At 35.4% G+C, this 17,059-nt stretch overlaps 1 protein-coding gene and 1 pseudogene across 7 annotated transcripts in view; both read left to right on the forward strand.

Annotated features, from left to right (window-relative positions):
- PHACTR4 (phosphatase and actin regulator 4) overlaps positions 1-17,059 on the forward strand; it is a 77,161-nt gene that overhangs the window by 12,049 nt on the left and 48,053 nt on the right. For 3 of the 7 annotated variants that reach the window (XM_090268918.1, XM_090268915.1, XM_090268916.1), the window contains exon 1: positions 2,161-2,216. Coding sequence is in view for 2 of the 7 variants with exons in the window: in XM_090268917.1 (XP_090125043.1) it covers positions 2,201-2,216 (16 nt within the window). In the remaining 5 variants the exon portion in view is untranslated. Of the gene's footprint in view, positions 1-2,160; positions 2,217-9,293; positions 9,359-17,059 lie in introns of those variants that run through there. The other 4 variants (XM_090268917.1, XM_090268919.1, XM_090268920.1 and 1 more) reach the window with 3 other exon arrangements.
- Positions 446-869, forward strand: LOC150014470 (mth938 domain-containing protein pseudogene; annotated as a pseudogene).

Raw genomic sequence — 17,059 nt, forward strand, 5'->3', positions numbered from 1 at the left:
CACAGTCTGGTCTGAGGTTAGGATCACTGCCCAGGTATCCCTCCCAACTTTTATAATGTGTGACTGCTCTTTCTGCTGACTGGCCACAGCCACTGCCTTGCTTCCACTGCCGCCACCACCAACACACCACATCCTCTCTACCCCTCCAACCTGTCTGGATGACTATTGCTTCCTTATATCTTTGTTTGTTAGACTTCCATGCAGTTCCATTTTCTCATAGTTCTGGTTGTTCTTATTTTTTAGGTAGTTGTATTTCTTCTTATTGTTGTGGAGGGTGGTGAAATGTGTCTACCTACATCTCCATCTTGGCCGGAAGTCCTCTTACCTTTTTGTTATCTTTTTCTAAAGCAGCAGTTCTCAACCTGTGGGTCGCGACCCCTTTGGGGGTCGAATGACCCTTTCACAGGGGTCACCTAAGACCATCAGAAAACACATATAGATTCTGGGCGGGGCGAGCGCCTTAACCCGTGGGCCAGAACTAGATGAGGTGAGACGTAAAGCACGGAGTGGTTTGGGATCGCAACTCCGTGGAGAGAGTGCTTTAGATTTCTGTTAAGTTCCTATGTCTTCCCCTGAAACTGCTTCCCTTTCATGGGGGCAAATGAAAGTACAAGGCTCTACTAAAACCTATAAGGACTGCAAAGTGTGGCCAGGGGGAAGTCGTGCTTGGGATTGGAGAGAAACTGGAACTGAGGTGCCCCCATCAACTCTGGAGTACCTCAAGAAACAAGGCATTGATGTGCGGGTCCTCCAGACAGAGCAGGCAGTAAAGGAGTGTAATGCCTTGGTTGCCCAAGGTGTCAGGGTGGGAGCGGTTTTCCATTCCACCTGTTGATGGAGCCTTAAGAAAATAAATTCCTAAGCAGTAAAAAAAAAAAAAAAGAGAAAACACATATATAATTACATTTTGTTTTTGTGATTAATCACTATGCTTTAATTATGTTCAATTTGTAACAATGAAAATACATCCTGCCTATCAGATATTTACATTACGATTCATAACAGTAGCAAAATTACAGTTATGAAGTAGCAATGAAAATTTTATGGTTGGGGGTCACCACAACATGAGGAACTGTATTAAAGGGTCTCGGCATTAGGAAGGTTGAGAACCACTGTTCTAGAGCATCAATTGAATTTAACAATTCCATTGTCATTATATTGTTTTCCCCTTACTCTTCAAGTGCCTGATATATCCAGTTATGTAGAGCATTCCCTTCCACAGAGAGACAATCACTATTCAAGTTTAAGAATTGAACCAGCACCTTGTGCTAGCGATTATCTTTGTTACACCTGCCACCAGTGATGGAGTCCTCATTGTCATCGAGGCTGTGATCAGCTAAACTCCAAAACCACATAATATTTTTTATTTTCTCAGATCACATGTGGTACCAACTGTTAATAGGTACTGTTCTAAAAGAACTTGAATTAGAGTTTAAGATTCAGACTGTTTATTAGGGAATGCTCTTGGGATCTAAACCGTGAAAGAGATAGGAAGTAAGATTGGACAGATTTCCTTGTCTTAAGGGTGAGGGAGGGTGGATATCTATACTTGGTCAAATTTCTTTCAAAACATTTTTTTTTGCTTTATTTTCGTATTTGAGCATTCTAACCTTACTGAACCATCCTCCTATATCTAAAATGACTACTATTTTCTTTAGGCAAACCAATTCCCTCCTCCTAAGAAATTCTCATATCCTTTCTCAGGTATTTATGTGAGTTTGGAACATGTTTTTTGTTTTTGTAACATAAAAATTTGGATTGACTGTGGGAACTAGGGATGGAGGGAAGCAGGGGAGAGCAATGGGGGAAAAATTGGGGCAACTATAAAAGAACAACAATAAGAAAAGGAAAAAAAAGTTTGCTTGTTTTCCTTACACTATAGTAAATTCAAGTTGGGGACTGGAAAGGGAACTTATTTGAGAAAACTGAGAATGACATATTTTAAAATGAAAATTATTCTTAAATGTTTTATGATATTTTTATATTATAAATCTGAATTTCAAGCCCTTACAAATAAATCTCAGTTGGCAATATTCTCACTTTATAAGTTGTACATTTCAATAATGTATTTTTCAATTATAATCATTGTTACTAAATGATTTTTTTTAAAGATGATGGATTCTATGTTTTAAGCATAATATTTATTATTTTCTCTTTTTAGAAACTATACCTCTACCTCCCTAAACTGATTAATAGTGACATGGAAGATCCATTTGGTGAGTATCACCTACATTTTTCTTAGTAAATGATAGTTGTGTTTTATCCTCACCTCCATTAAAGCTTTGAGAGTAAATTAATTCTTTTTGTGTTCATTATGCTACTGTTTTGATCAGTGGCTCTTAAACTTTTGATCTCAGGATCCCTTTGTACTCTTAAATATATCCGAGGGTCCAAAGACCTTTATTTGTATGACTTATCTTTGTTGATATTTTTAATATTATAAATTGAAACTCAGAAATTTTGAGCCCTGGCTGGTGTGGCTCAGTGTATTGAGCACTGGCCTGAGAACCAAAGTGTTGCCAGTTCGATTCCTGGTCAGGGAACATGCCTAGGTGGCAGGCCAGGTCCCCATTTGAGGGTGCGCAAGAGGCCACCACACATTGATGTTTCTCTGCCTCTCTTTCTTCCTCCATTCCCTTCTGTCTATAAATAAACAAACAAATTCTTTAAAAAAAGAAATTTTGAAAATATAAATTCATCTAAAATAACATTAGTAAACACATTATACATTATATAAATAACATTTTTAATGAAAAGTAACTCCCCAAATAAACAAATTACTGAGAAGAGTGGCATTGTTTTATATTTTTGCAAATCTTTTTAATGTCTGGTTTTAATAGAAGACAGCTGAATTTACATACCTGCTTCTGCATTCATTCTGTTGTGCTGTCACATACCATGTAGTTTCTGGAAAACTGTACAGTTGGAAGATAATAAGAGTGAAAGGACAAATAACCTTTTTGTATTATTATAAGAAATAGTTCTAACCTTGCTATTAGGTATTCCCTAGTGGTCCCTAGACCACACTTTGAGAGCTGCTGTTCTAGAATAGAATGTTAGTTAATTCAAATAAAACAAGAACCATTTGGCAAGTTAAAACAAGCAAATCTATATTCTCTAACAACATGGTTAAGGGAATATAAATCTTGATACACAGAGGTTTAATATCTACCTTTTTGACTCTAATGGCAGTTGCTGTGTATTGAACCTTTTTTTCTTGTTGACTCTAATTTCAAAGAGAGATACAGTCTAAGATATCCAATTATAAAATAATTATAGACTAGGAAATATAGTTAGAAAGTATTTCCCACTTAAAATATGCATCAGCATAAAAGGAACCAGAGACAGTTTTCTTTATTTAACCTTAGCATACATGCTAGAGGAAGATTTTGATTGAAGCATTTGGTGATTTTTTACCAAATGAGAAAAGTTTGAGTCTCCTTTTATGCTAGCGTAATCTGAAGAAGTATAGTAAAAATGTTACCAAGTTTATATTCTATTCATGCCCAGTTACCATTGATGACTGTGGGTAGGCCCGTTGGCCTACTAGTACAAAAATATCGGATAGCTCAAATTAATAGCTGTTATTTGGATTTGAGAAGACTGTTCTTGAAAATCTTGCAAAATCTGAATTTCTGCTCTGATTTTAATGACCCTAAATGGCTTCTTTAGGACCTTGGTTTCCCCACCACCCCACAAGGATACTTTACATTGCATAGTTCATCAGTGAAATCCTTAGTTTGAACACCAGAGGGCAGTTAGTACTGTATATAAATTTATAGTTTTATTACCAAGTTAATTCTTGAGGGGATTATTTATGAACAATTTGATTGTAGTTGCCTGGTGACAAATCCTAAAGAACATGTTCATATGGCCAACATGAGTAATGTAAAATAACTCCAAAGGTTTTTACTGGAAACATTTTTCTCTCCGAGCTTCTCCATCACCTAACTCATGCATAACTTAAATTTGATTTAATCTAATTAATTAAATTTATCATTAAGCTAATTAAGTTTAACTTAAGTATAACTTAAATTTACTAGAGAATATCAAAGTGAGAGTTGAGCTATGGAAGTTAAGGTGGCCAGTACAGTAGATTGAAACATAAATTGAAATGTGCTTTTGATCACTAAATATGAGAAAAAATTTTGTGTTCCATGCTAATGAGAAGATTTTTTTCTCTAATACTTTAAATCTTGGAATTTGTAAATTAGTTAACATTTATATTCATAATGTGGATTTTAGAAAAAATGGAAATGATTCATAGTTATATATTTATCAGTCTCATTCTCTGTCTCTTCCGTTCCTCCTTAAGATGTTATACTGATTTTTTTCTTAGTTGTTTACAAAATATACATATAATAAGAATTTGGTTTGAGTTATGGTTCACTCAATGCCATTTGACAAAGTAAAGATTCTGAATGCAAAATAAGTGTTTCTGTGAAGATGGAGTCTCTATAAGATGGGGTGAGAGTTTTGTTACAATTAGGTTGGCTAACAGTTATGTAGATAGATATATTGAATATGAAATTTTTTATTCAAAAAATAAAACTGAGGGATTTTAATACATTCTAAAACCATGCGTGCCATTTAATCTGCGAAAATCAGCAATTTCTTTTGCCACCCTGATCCCCACTGGTTTTTACAGCCAGAAGTAATGGGTGATTATCTTCCAGGTGCTGGAGCCCTGGACTGTGTGGTCTGGGCTGAGGCTGGGATTGCTTGCTCCCCAGGGTATCCCTCTCGATTTTTATTTAGCACCATTGCTTGTCTGAGGCACACCACCTCTCCGCTCCCTCCGGGACTCCGCCCCTCTGCCCCTCCTACCCATCTGTATGAATGTGGCATCTTTAATTCCGTGGTTGTCGCACTTCCATATAGCTCGATTTTCTGATGGTTCTGATTGTTACTTGTTTTTGAGATCTCATTGTAATTCTTTCTATGGTTGCATGAGGAGGCAAAGCGTGTCTACCCATGCCTCCATCTTGACCGAAGTCAAGAGTGGGAAGCTTTAAATGCATAGGCAGGTTGCCTTTGGACCTTGTTCCTCTTGTTTATTAGCTTCTCCCTATTAGTATCATGGATCAAGAAGCAGTCTCCCCATCACTGTTTAGATGGGGTGAAGAGCTGGAGAGGATTGGTGGGGGTTGCTACATTCAACATTAATTGTGCCTATGTTCACTTAATTCCCTTTAGTTTTCAGTATTGTATTCCTGTCTCTTGTGTCCCCCAGTCCAGAGACCATTTGTTTTATCTGTTCTAGGAAACAGACTTCCAAATCCTGCCAGAGTAGGTGTGGAACAAACATTGAAGTTCATGCAGTGGGGAAGATGGTAAAGGGATCAAACAGCTCTTACCCTGAATCTCCTTATTTTATTCCTTTCCCTTTCATCCCCAGTTTCAAAATAAAATGGTAGAATACAGTAAAAGTATCATTAAACTACATTGATATATGCAACTGATTTTTTTTTTTTTTTTTAATTTAAGTGATGACTACACTGGACCTAAGTGCTAGGAGAAGGAATGGTCCAGAGAAAATGTGTATACAACTTATGCTACTGTGATGTTTCATAACTGACTAATTGACATACATTTCATTAATTTCAGGTGTAGAACATGATTTGATATTTGTATATATTGCAAAATGATCACCACAGTTAAGTCTAGTTGACATTCATCACCATACACAGTTACAGGATTTTTCTTTTTTTTATGAGAACTGAAAATCTGTTCTCTTGGCGACTTTTCAATACAGTGTTATTTATAGTCGCCATGCTGTTCATTACATCGCCATCACTTATTTATTTTATAACTGGAAGTTTGTACTTTTGAGTCCTTTCACCCATTTCACCCCTACCCCACCTAACAACTTTAAAAAGTGGTTCATTCTTGCTTTGGCTTGCTTTCTTCCTACCTTATCAGCTGTTTGTCAGTTAACAGCCACTCTCCCCATAGCATGCCAGAGGAAAAGATTCTGAAACCCTGGCATATGAAACTCCTGAAAGTTTTTTGATATAGGAGAGGATCTGTATGTATACTAAATTGCCTTCCCAATATGTTTTACATCTTCTGACAGTTTCATTAAGTTTCTGTATTATCCTCCCCTTCCACGGAAGTGAATACAATTTGTTTAAAACTTTTTTTGGTGTTTGGTGAAATATTTAATGAAATAGATTATTAATGTTAATCTTGAATTTCCAACTAGATTATTCATATGCATGGTGTTCTGGGAACATATTTATAAGGTAATTTTTCCTTTAGATTAGAATTTATGTCACATAGGAAATAGGAGAAACAGTTTGTTGAGATAGAAAACAGAAGCTGTATCCTAATTAAATAAAGTCAGTTATTTCCTTCATACTCTGTATCTGAATTTATAAATCATTAATATATTATAAAGGGGTTTTTCCTAGCTATTCAAGGACATATGTTATGGAGCCACACTCCAAGCTAATGCACTTCACTTCAACGTTCATGGGAAAAAATTTTGTGACATTATGTTGTTACCATTTGAAGCTCAAATGTGCTGATAACACAGTCCTTCCCTCCCTCCCTCTTTAAGAATGAAGAACAAACTATGAACTTAATTAGTTTTGAGATCCTTGGGGTGTGGGAGATAAATTCCTCTGGAATTAAACAATGCCAAAAATGATGTTGGTTCTGTTTTTTCTCTGTGGTTTTGAGTAATACTTAATATAGCATTGCTATGAACATACATTAAATATCTTCAGTCATCTTCTTTCCTGATAAGACTAAACTTAGGGAGGGCTATATCTTTTTACTATTATATCCCACTGCCTCAATATTAAGCACACAATACATATTTGTATGTATTTCCTACAGTGGTTTTAAATTTTTCACGTAAGGCAGAACCACCACTCTTGAGGGATAATAGAGTACATGGAACACCAGTTTTTATGAGGTTGAATAACACAGATGTCTTTTTTTTTTTTCTCTGTCAATAGGAAAAGATGGGCCCATAATACTAGTAATGCAAGCCAGACAAGTAGTAATGCTAACATTTTGGACTGTCTCCCATGTCCTCTCACCACTTTTTTTCACTTCTGACTACTACTTACTCCCTAGATAATCATAACAAGTGTGATATGGTGACTAAATACGTAGACTGGTTTTCATCTGAGCCCTTATCAATGTGTCATGGCTGCTGCATAGGCAATGATTATAAAAATTAAAATTAAAAAGAGAGGAATAGGAGGGATTGGTGGCTTTCACTTTATCATTTAGTATGGTTTGAGTTTTCTAACTCTGCAATGTATTACTTTATTTTTCAAAATGTGAACAGGGATTTTTTCTTTGTTATATTTTTCAGTGTTAAAAATTAAATATATAAAACTAATTTCTTGCCCTGATCGGTGTGGCTCAGTTGGTTGGGCGTCATCCTACAAAACAAGTTTGCCAGTTGGATTCCCAGTCAGAGCACGTGCCTGGGTTGTGGCCTGGTCTCCTGTCAGGGTGTGTGCGAGAGTCAGCCAGTCCGTGTTTCTCTCCCTTTCTCTCTTCCTCCCTTCCCCTCTCTCTAAGAATAAATAAATACGATATTTTTTAATGATAAAAATAAATAAATAAATAAAATTAAAGTACTTCTTAAAGGAAGCAAAAGAGAATAAAAAACCATCGTTAAAGGGAATTACATACTCTTAATGGTCATTCTACATGTACAGCTTACCTGCTATACCTTTTACATCTCTATTTAATAATGTGTCCTTTTTAAATATAACTCATACTTTAATCTTCCTACGAAATTCAGCCTACCCTACCAAACTCTTAACACAACTGACTTATTCCTCATTTATTTATTTGTTCAGTAAACACTGAGCAAAATCAGCAAGTCTGTGGAGTCAGACGAACATGAGTTAACATCCCAATTCTACCACTCCTTGCTGTGTTCTTTTGGGCAGACTCCCTGATCTCCAATTTCTCTGTAAAATAGGTATATGAATTTTGCCTTTCTCACAAGGTTGCTATAAGAATGAAATGAATTAATGCTTTCAGTATGCATATAAGCACATAGTAAACATATAATAGCGATAATATTCCTATTTCAGGCACTAAGGTTATAAACAAGAATAAGACATAATTTCTGTTCTTACGGAGCTTTCAAGTCTGTTTAAGCAGTTAAAAGTTGCTCCCTAGGATATTTAAAAAAAAAAATTCAGATTGAGATATATATAAAATAAAATGTATCCTAAAAAAAAAAACTATATATATATATATATATATAGTTTTGTTTTTTGACAGACATAAGGTTGAGTGACTACCACTGCACTTAAGATATGGAGTTTTTCCTTTACTCCAAAAAGTTCCCCACCTACCTTATATAATCAATGTTCTCCCTCTACCCCCTTCCCCTGGCAACAACTTAGCTAAGTTCTGTCCCTTTTTCTATAATGTTATATAAACAGAACTGAATGATACATAGCCTTTTGCATGTTTGTTTGTTTTTAAGATTTTATTTATTTATATTTTTGAAAGAGGGGAAGAGAGGGAGAGAAACATCGATGTGTGAGAGAAACATTGATTGGTTGCCTCTTGCATACCCCCAGCTGGCACGTAGGCATGTGTTCTGAGCCAGAATTGAGCTTGTGACCTTTATATTTGCAGGCCAGCCTTCAATCTACTGAGCTACACCAGTTGGGGCTGTTTGTGTTTTGTTTTGTTTTTTAAGATTTTATTTATTTTTAGAGAGGGGAAGGGAAGGAGAAAGAAAGGAAGAGAAATGTCGATCAGTTGCCTCTCCCATGCCCCCAATGGGGACCTGGCCCGCAACCCAGACATGTGCTCTGACTGGGAATGAAGCTGGAGACTTTTCCATTGGAACGAAGTCCAACCTGCTGACCCACATCAGTCAGGGCTGCATCTGGGTTTTACTTAGCATACTGCTGTTGGAATTCATACATGTTGTTGCATGTTTCAGTAGTTCATTCCTTTCATGCCTTTTCTAGAATTTCATATATTTAGAATCGTACTGCATTTAAGGTTTCTTCATGTCTTTTCATGGTTTCATAGCTCCTTTCTTTTTAGCACTGAATAATGTTCCATTATTTGGATGTAACACAGTTTATTCATTCACCAGATGGGCATCTTAGTTGGTTCCAAATTATGGCACTTATGAATGAAACTGCTGTAAACATCTGTGTTCTGGTTTTCGTGTGGACATGTTTTTATTTGGGTAAATACCAAGGAGTACAATTATTAGAACGTGTGGTAACAGTATGTTTAGTTTTCGAAGGAGCTACCAGATAATCTTCTATTTTGCCTTCCCACAGCAATGAAAGAGAGTTCCTGTTACTCTCCTTTTGGTACTGTCGTTGTTTTGGACTTTGGCCATGCTTAATAGGTGTGTAGTGGTATCTCATTCTGGTTTCAATGTGCAGTTCCCTAATGACTAATGATGTTGAGTAACTTTTCATGTGTTTATTTGCCACCCCTATATTTTCTTTGATGAAATGTCATTCAGATCATTTATTCTTTTTAAAAATTAGCTTATTTTATTATTTGTGAGAGTTTTTTTTTTTTTTTTTTACATAACTGCATGCAAGTTCTTTATATGTGTTATGCAAATGTTTGCTCCCAGTCTGTGGCTTGTCTTCGCAGAAGTTTTTATTTTTACTTAAAAAAATTTTTATTTATTGATTGATTTTAGATAGAGAAGAAGGGGGAGGAGAGAGAGACACACACACATGGAGACATTGATTTGTTGTTCCACTTATTTATGTATTTATTGGTTGATTCTTGCATGTGCTCTGACAGGAGTTTGAACCCACAACCTTGGCATACTGGGGACGATGCTCTAACCAACCGAGCTACCTGGCCAGGACCAGAAGTTGTCATTTATTTTTATTTCTATTATTTTCAATTAAAAAAAAAATTCTTTATTGTAGTATTACTTTTTCCCATTATCATGTATTCCCTTACCTTTTCTCTCTCCCGCAATCCCCACACTGTTGTCAGTGTCCATGAGACCTTTTATCTTTTTGCTTGATCCCTCGAACCCCTAACCACCACCCCCCCAGAGCTATCACCCTGCTTTGTATAGAAGTTATTATGTTGATGAAATCCAGTGTTTTATTTTTTTTCTTTTACGACTAATGCTCTTTGTCTTTTAAGACATCTTTGCTTAACCCAGGATTAAAAAGGTGTTTCTCTATTTTTTCTTCAAGATGTTTTATAGTTTTAGGTTTTACATTTAGGTCAGTGATTCTTTTTTACTTAATTTTTGGTTATGGTATGAAGTTGAAAATACCCTCTGTTGTCCACTCAGTTACTTTGGCACCTTTGTTGAGTTCCTGATGAAGTAATTTTCTAGAAAAATGTAATTTACCAAAGTGACTCAAGAAATAAAAATCCTGTATAGACTAATAGTCATGGAAGAAAAGTTAAAATGCATCTAAGTCCAGTGGGGCTTTATGGGCAATTTCATTCAAAGTTTGAAGAAGCAGATAATTTTAATGCTATATGAACCATAGTAGAGCAAAGAAAAAGAAAATATACCCAATGATTTTACCAATTAGTGAAATCTTAACAACTAAAAGCTGACCAAAATGGTACAAAAATAAAATTGACATTTGTTCTATCTCAATATAGTTGTAGAAAGCCTAGGGCTGATGGGTTGTAGGTTCAATTCTTGGTCATGGCACATGCCTGGGTTACAGGTTCGGTCCACATTGGGGGCACGCTTCAGAGGCAACTGGTTGATGTTTCTTTCTCACATTGATGTCTCTCTCTCTCTCTCTGTCTCTGTCTCTCTCTCTCTCCCTCTCATTCCTTTCTCTAGAAGCAATGAAAAAAATGTCCTCAGGTGAGGATAAAAAAAAAGACAAACCCTAATTAGAAATATGGTTACGGTAATGAAAAATATTATGTATTTGTTGGCCGATTTTATTCTCTTTTCAGAAAAATACAACTAGGGACCTGGCCCACAACCCTAGCATGTGCCCTGACTGGGAATCGAACTGGCAACCCTTTAGTTCGTAGGCTGGCACTGAATCCACTGAGCCACACCAGCCAGGGCTTGAGTGTATTGTTAAATTTTTAAATTGCAGTTGACATTCGGTATGGAGTATTTTGAACTATGTGTGTTGTTCTATTGAACCATCTGCCCTTTATACACCAGTTCTACATTGTGTTTATTATTATAGTAGTATTTTAAGATCTAAAATAATATACCTTTATTATATTTTTCAAGCTTTTCATGGCTATTTACCTTAAAAAATCACCTTGATAAAGAGCAGTGTGCACAGCATAGTATATATAGCATATTCCCATTTAAAAGTGTTATTTTAAATAAAAAACATTAAAGTTTTTGAAATGTTTTAGAATGGTCATAATTAAATTTCTTTAATTAAAAGGTATTTTTTTCCTCAGCTTTGCTTAAAATTTAGTTTAAGTTTGGTCAATAGGATTTAAAAGTTGGTAATGAAACTGATATGAACATTTCCCATTAGGCAAGGAACCACTAGTTTCAAAACAATCTCAGTGGTTGGCTTCTTCCATTTGCTCAGAATTCTATGTTAATGACCTTTTATGATAGAGCTTTGACTCCACTCAAAGGCAAGATAGTGTTTACAAGATTGCATTTTGAAACATCAATGGAGTACAAAACACATGTGTATGTGCAAACACCCATGCACCCCATAATGGAGACTTCCATTAAAGGAAGGTGATACCAGAAAAAGAGCTAAACAAAATGGAGATAAGCAATCTCATAGATGCAGAGTCGAAAACACTGGTTATAAGGATGCTCAAGGAACTTAGTGAGGACCTCAGCAGCATAAAAAAGATTCAGTCAGAAACAAAAGGTACACTAATTTAAATAAAGAACAATCTACAGGGAAATAACAATAGAGTGGATGAAGCTGAGAATCAAATCAGTGATATGAAACATAAAGAAGCAAAAAAACACAAAAAAAGACAGAACAACAGGAGGAAAAAAGTATTTAAAAAAGTGAGGGTAGTGTAAGCAGCCTCTGCGACAACTTCAGGCATTCCAACATTCACATTATAGGGGTTCTAGAAGGAGAAAAGAAAGAACAAGAAATTGGAAATCCATTTGAAAAAAATAATGAAAGAAAACTTTTCTAATTTGGTGAAGGAAATAGACATGCAAGTCCAGGAAGCACAGAGTGTCCCAAACAAGATAGACACAAAGAGGCCCACTCAAAAACATCATAATTAAAATGCCAAAGGTTAAAGATAAAGAGAGAGTCTCAAAAGCAGCAAGAGAAAAACAGATAGTTACCTATAGGGATGTCCCCAAAGACTGTCAGCTGATTTCTCAGAAGAAATTTTGCAGGCTAGAAGGAATCGGCAAGAAATGGCAGTAATGAAAAGCAGGGACCTATAGCCAAGATTGCTGTACCCAGCAAAACCATCATTTAGAATTGAGGGGCAGATAAAGAGCTTCCCAGACAAGAAAAAGTTGAAGGAGTTCATCATCACCAAGCCATTATTATATGAAATGTTAAAGGGATTTATTTAAGAAAATGATCAAAGCCATGAACAATAAAATGGTAAAAATACATATCTGTCAACACTTGAATCTAAAATACAAACTAAGAAAACAAGAACAGAGACAGAATCATGGATACAGAGAGCGTTGCCAGATGGGAGGGGAGTGTGGGGGAATGGGTGAAGAGGTGAGGGGATCAAGAAGTACAAATAGGTAATTACAGAATAGCCTTGGGGATGTAAAGTACAGTCCAGGAAATGGAGTAGCGGAAGAACCTATACACATGACCCATGGACATGAACAATGGTGTGGGTATTGCCTGAGGGAGTGAGGGGTGCTGGGCAAAGGGGGACAAAGGGAGGAAAATCAGGACATCTGTAATAATATAATCAATAAAATATTTTTTTAAAAAAAGGTGATAGTAATAGAATGGGCTAGTAGAATGGTGCTGATGGCCTCTAATTCCTCATTGAAGATTTGTGTGTGTGTGTGTGTTTTTCCTCATCAAATTAGTGTTTATCTGTTGGTAGCCAGGGTGACATTATATCATGTTACAATCTATAGTTTTGGCTTTCCTTTTATTTTTTCATTGCATAAAAAGATTAAATATATTTGATCTGATAATTTAAACATTTTATATATTTAAATTTTCATATTTAAGTTTCATTTATTTTATATCTTTTGTTTTTCTTCTTTGATCTCCTAAAATAATTTAAATGCTGTAAAACAGGTGACTCTAGCTGCTTTGTCCATTTTCTCCCAAAGTAAGTCTTCTCCCTATTCAGTTTAGAAATTAATCATCAAAAGGCTTGAATAACAAAAACCCATAAAAATTGTCTTAAATATTAAAAGAAAAAAGTGTCACCAAAGAAAAGGCATTCTTACTAGGATGAGAAGCTTGGTGTAACACTAAAGGTGTGTGCTTGTTTAGTTCTGGATATAATCTTATAATGTATCCAGGGCAATGGCTTAACAGTGGTTACAATGAAGCTCATTTAGTTTTGCTTGAATATTTATTTTATACTTACTACATACGCTAACCCTAACCAAAAGGTGAAAAAGTGGATGGATGGATGGATGGATGATTGATTCATTAACTCACTCAATAAATTTTTGTTGGCTCACCACCCTAGCTGTAATGAATGCAAAAAATAAATAAATAAAATAGTTTCAGCTCTCAAAGAGGAGATTAAGAACTGTTAATGCTAGGCAGAATGAATCAGTGTTTTTATATAGATAAAAATAGCTGTGTTGTTGGAATTTCATGCCATGTTATTCAGCATGACTTGTGCTTAAGGAAATTATTAGAACAAAATTTGCTTGTATAGCATCTAGTATTTCCTTTTCTATATCTGTGTTCTTTGAATAGTTTAGTGGTAGTTTCTTTAAGGAGAGTTTTTTGCTTTATTGTCTTTGTCTTGTATCTAACAGGAGATTTGGGTGAACATGAGCAAATAGGGAAAACTAGGGGCTTCCTAACTGCCTTAGAGAGAGTATAGATAGACAATACTTGTTGCTGACATTTGTACATTGCTAATAATAATGCCCCCAGTTGCGTAATGTGGGTTAAAGGTGTTGTAAACCTGTGCTTCCGCAAATGCAGTTTCTCAGGAAACACGGACTGGAGTATTTATATTGTAGATTTAGTTTGAGGAATAGTGGAAACATCTCTGCCCCAAACAGCCAACTTTCTTTTATTTTAGACCTTTCGTTTATTTTCTAAGAAATTCATTTTAAAATTGATTTTGAGATAGGAGCATCCTTCTTGTTAATGATTACTGGAAATATCAGGGGTGAATTAAGAGAACAAATGTTTGCTTTTAAATTTTAACATTGTAATTTTTGGCAATATCTGTAACTGCTCTGTATCTGAATTTTACTTTTGTTAAAGTAATATTGGAATACCTCCCAGAGTTTTTATAAGGTTAAAAATAAATGTCGTTATCTAAGCATCTAGGAAATATTGTGTGAATCCAATGTATATTTAGATCTATAGTGTAGTAGTTAGGGGTGGGAGATTCACATCTAGGTGACTTAGATATGAATCCTGCCTTTGCCATTGATTAGCTCTGAACTCCTTCAACAAGTTAACCCCTGTGTGACTCAGTTTTCTTAACAAGTAAGTAGGATGATAAATGGTATCCTTCTTACATGTTTGTTTTAAGAATTAGGTAAGTTAATATATGTAAAACACCTAGACTAATTCCTGGCATTACAATACATGCTTAGTTACTCTTAGCTGTTATTCATAGAGAATGGGGAGGAATGCATGGGAAATTGAACTCAGTTTATTTTTTCGAAGTTTTAGCATCCTTTTCATTATATGTTTTGTTAGAGATGTTCATATATAACAGTAGATTGTTTTGAATTTAGTATTTTATTTCATTATGTTCTGATTTTTCTGGTGGAAAGTTCTCACTTAGTGAAATGATCAGAAACCAAGAAACAAGAATGAAGGGGAGAAGCAGCAGAGACTAGAAATCAGCTTTGAGAGATTAAAAACTGGTGGTACTACTTTAGACCTTATAAGTGTTTCTCTCAGAAACTAGAAGAAAAGAAAAGCTACTTTTTAAAAATAGGTTTTTTATAAATCTAAAAGCAACTATCATTAAAAGATGGTATTGCTGTTATCATGTACCTCTTGGCTTGCAAGATAATCTCAATTATGTCTGTCTTTTTTTCCTTTTTGTCATGAAATTGTTCAGTGATTTATTATATGTTCATTATCTACAAGCCTGACTCTTTTCCCAGCATAAATACTTCATAGCCTAAAAGGAACATCTGTAAGCTAAACTAGTGAAAAGCCCTGTTCTCCCTTTGCTTCCCTCCATTTTTTCAAATATTTATTGAATATCTACTATATGTGGAGCAGCATGTTACTTGCTGAGGATATAAAGAAATTTCTGCTTTCAAAGAATGTAGGAGAGACAGATAATTATAATGAGAGTAAACAGATAATTACTATATGTAGAGGTATATTTAAGGGGACATTGGAGAACAGAAATGGGGTGCCTAACTCAGTGTTAAGTATAAAAAGTAGATGTCCAAAGAAGAATTCCTAGATGAAGTGACACAGAAGCTGAATTTTGAAGGATCACGAGTTAGCCAGATTGGGGAATGTGGGCATTCCAGATAGCTAGAACAACAGGTGAGGAGGTTGATAGACCTGGGAGAGTATGTTCAGGAGCTCCAAGTGTTCAGTAGGAACTAAAGACAAGTATTAAGACTAAACGAAGCAGATATGGGAGAACGATGAGAGAAGAGACTAGGCAGACAGATAGGCATTGGGTCAGGACTTTTTTTGTAAGATGTGAAGAACACTTACATTCGTGTTGTTATATAGATCACTGTGGCACCACTGTTGATAATAGATGAATTAGAAAGGGACAAACCTGGAGGCAGGTGGAAAGAAATTATTACTGCTCCAGACACACACAGGTGGGTGTCGAATTTGAAAACCGTGTTCCACAAACAGCTTCTGTCAGACCAGGAAGATTTAGAAAACTGTTTAAAGATACAGAAGACTTCTTGCCCCAAGTGACTAAATCCCAGAAGAATCATTTCAGCCCTTTTCTTTTTTTCTTTTCAAAACAACACTACAAACTGATGGTCATCTCTTCCTTGGTTTTAGGATAGATGGTATTGTGAAGGCTTTTGGTGCCTTGGCCTAGAAATAAGGTGTGTATGCATACAGTGTTTAATAGCTAATTGGATACCGTTTAATTTAGGGCTTTTTCAATAAAAGAAATTATTTTTAGGCTGAAAAAACAATCAAATTTGCATCTTGAAGGGTTTTCTTTGGTGACTGCATTTTTTGCAGTCTCAGTAGCACTAATAAAGATGAGCTTTTAAGAAAAGTAAAACTGGGACTGAGCTACTTTAGCACAGACAGACGAGCAAAGGCACAAGTTGTCCATGTTTGCTCTCACCTCACTAGACTGTTTTCTGAAAGTGTTAATGTTTTTTACTGTTACAGTTTTTAAAACAAGATTTAGAAGCAAGGGTATATATAATCCAAAACATAATTTCTCTTTGAATTTAGAAATATGATACGTACTTATACTTTCTTTGTATGCATCACCTCCTAGGTGTGAAAGGTTGAGGGTTTTGAGGGAAGGGAATGATACAAAAGAGATGGATATTTCATACATGGAAACCAAAGAATAAAGTGCATTTGAATTTCTGGCTAGAGCAAGTTTGATAGAAACACCCTTCATATAGTCATCCTTGATTCTTTTGCAGGAATTACTGTTGACTCATAGTGTAACCAGGTGTTCATTACTGAGAATTTTTATTTAATGGAATATGGTTATATTCTCCTGCACATATACTGGAATAGAGTCCTTGAGGAGGTTCCTTGTTAGAAACTTTTGAATAATGTTTACAAACGGTATAGCTATTATCAGACATTTATTTTATTCCCACTAGATATGTATGTGGCTGAGTGTTGGTAGTATTTATTTCTCGTTCTCACTCACTTAATGTAAAATTAAGGGCCAGGTGAATTAGAAAGAGTTATGCAAGAGAGGAGGAAGGAGAGAAGTGGCAGTGGCTAATAGTCATCTTTCTGAGTCACCAGCAATGAATGCC

The sequence above is a fragment of the Furipterus horrens genome, unplaced genomic scaffold (genome assembly GCF_987537825.1).
Source record: "Furipterus horrens unplaced genomic scaffold, mFurHor1.1.pri manual_scaffold_3, whole genome shotgun sequence".
Taxonomy (NCBI): Eukaryota; Metazoa; Chordata; class Mammalia; order Chiroptera; family Furipteridae; genus Furipterus; species Furipterus horrens.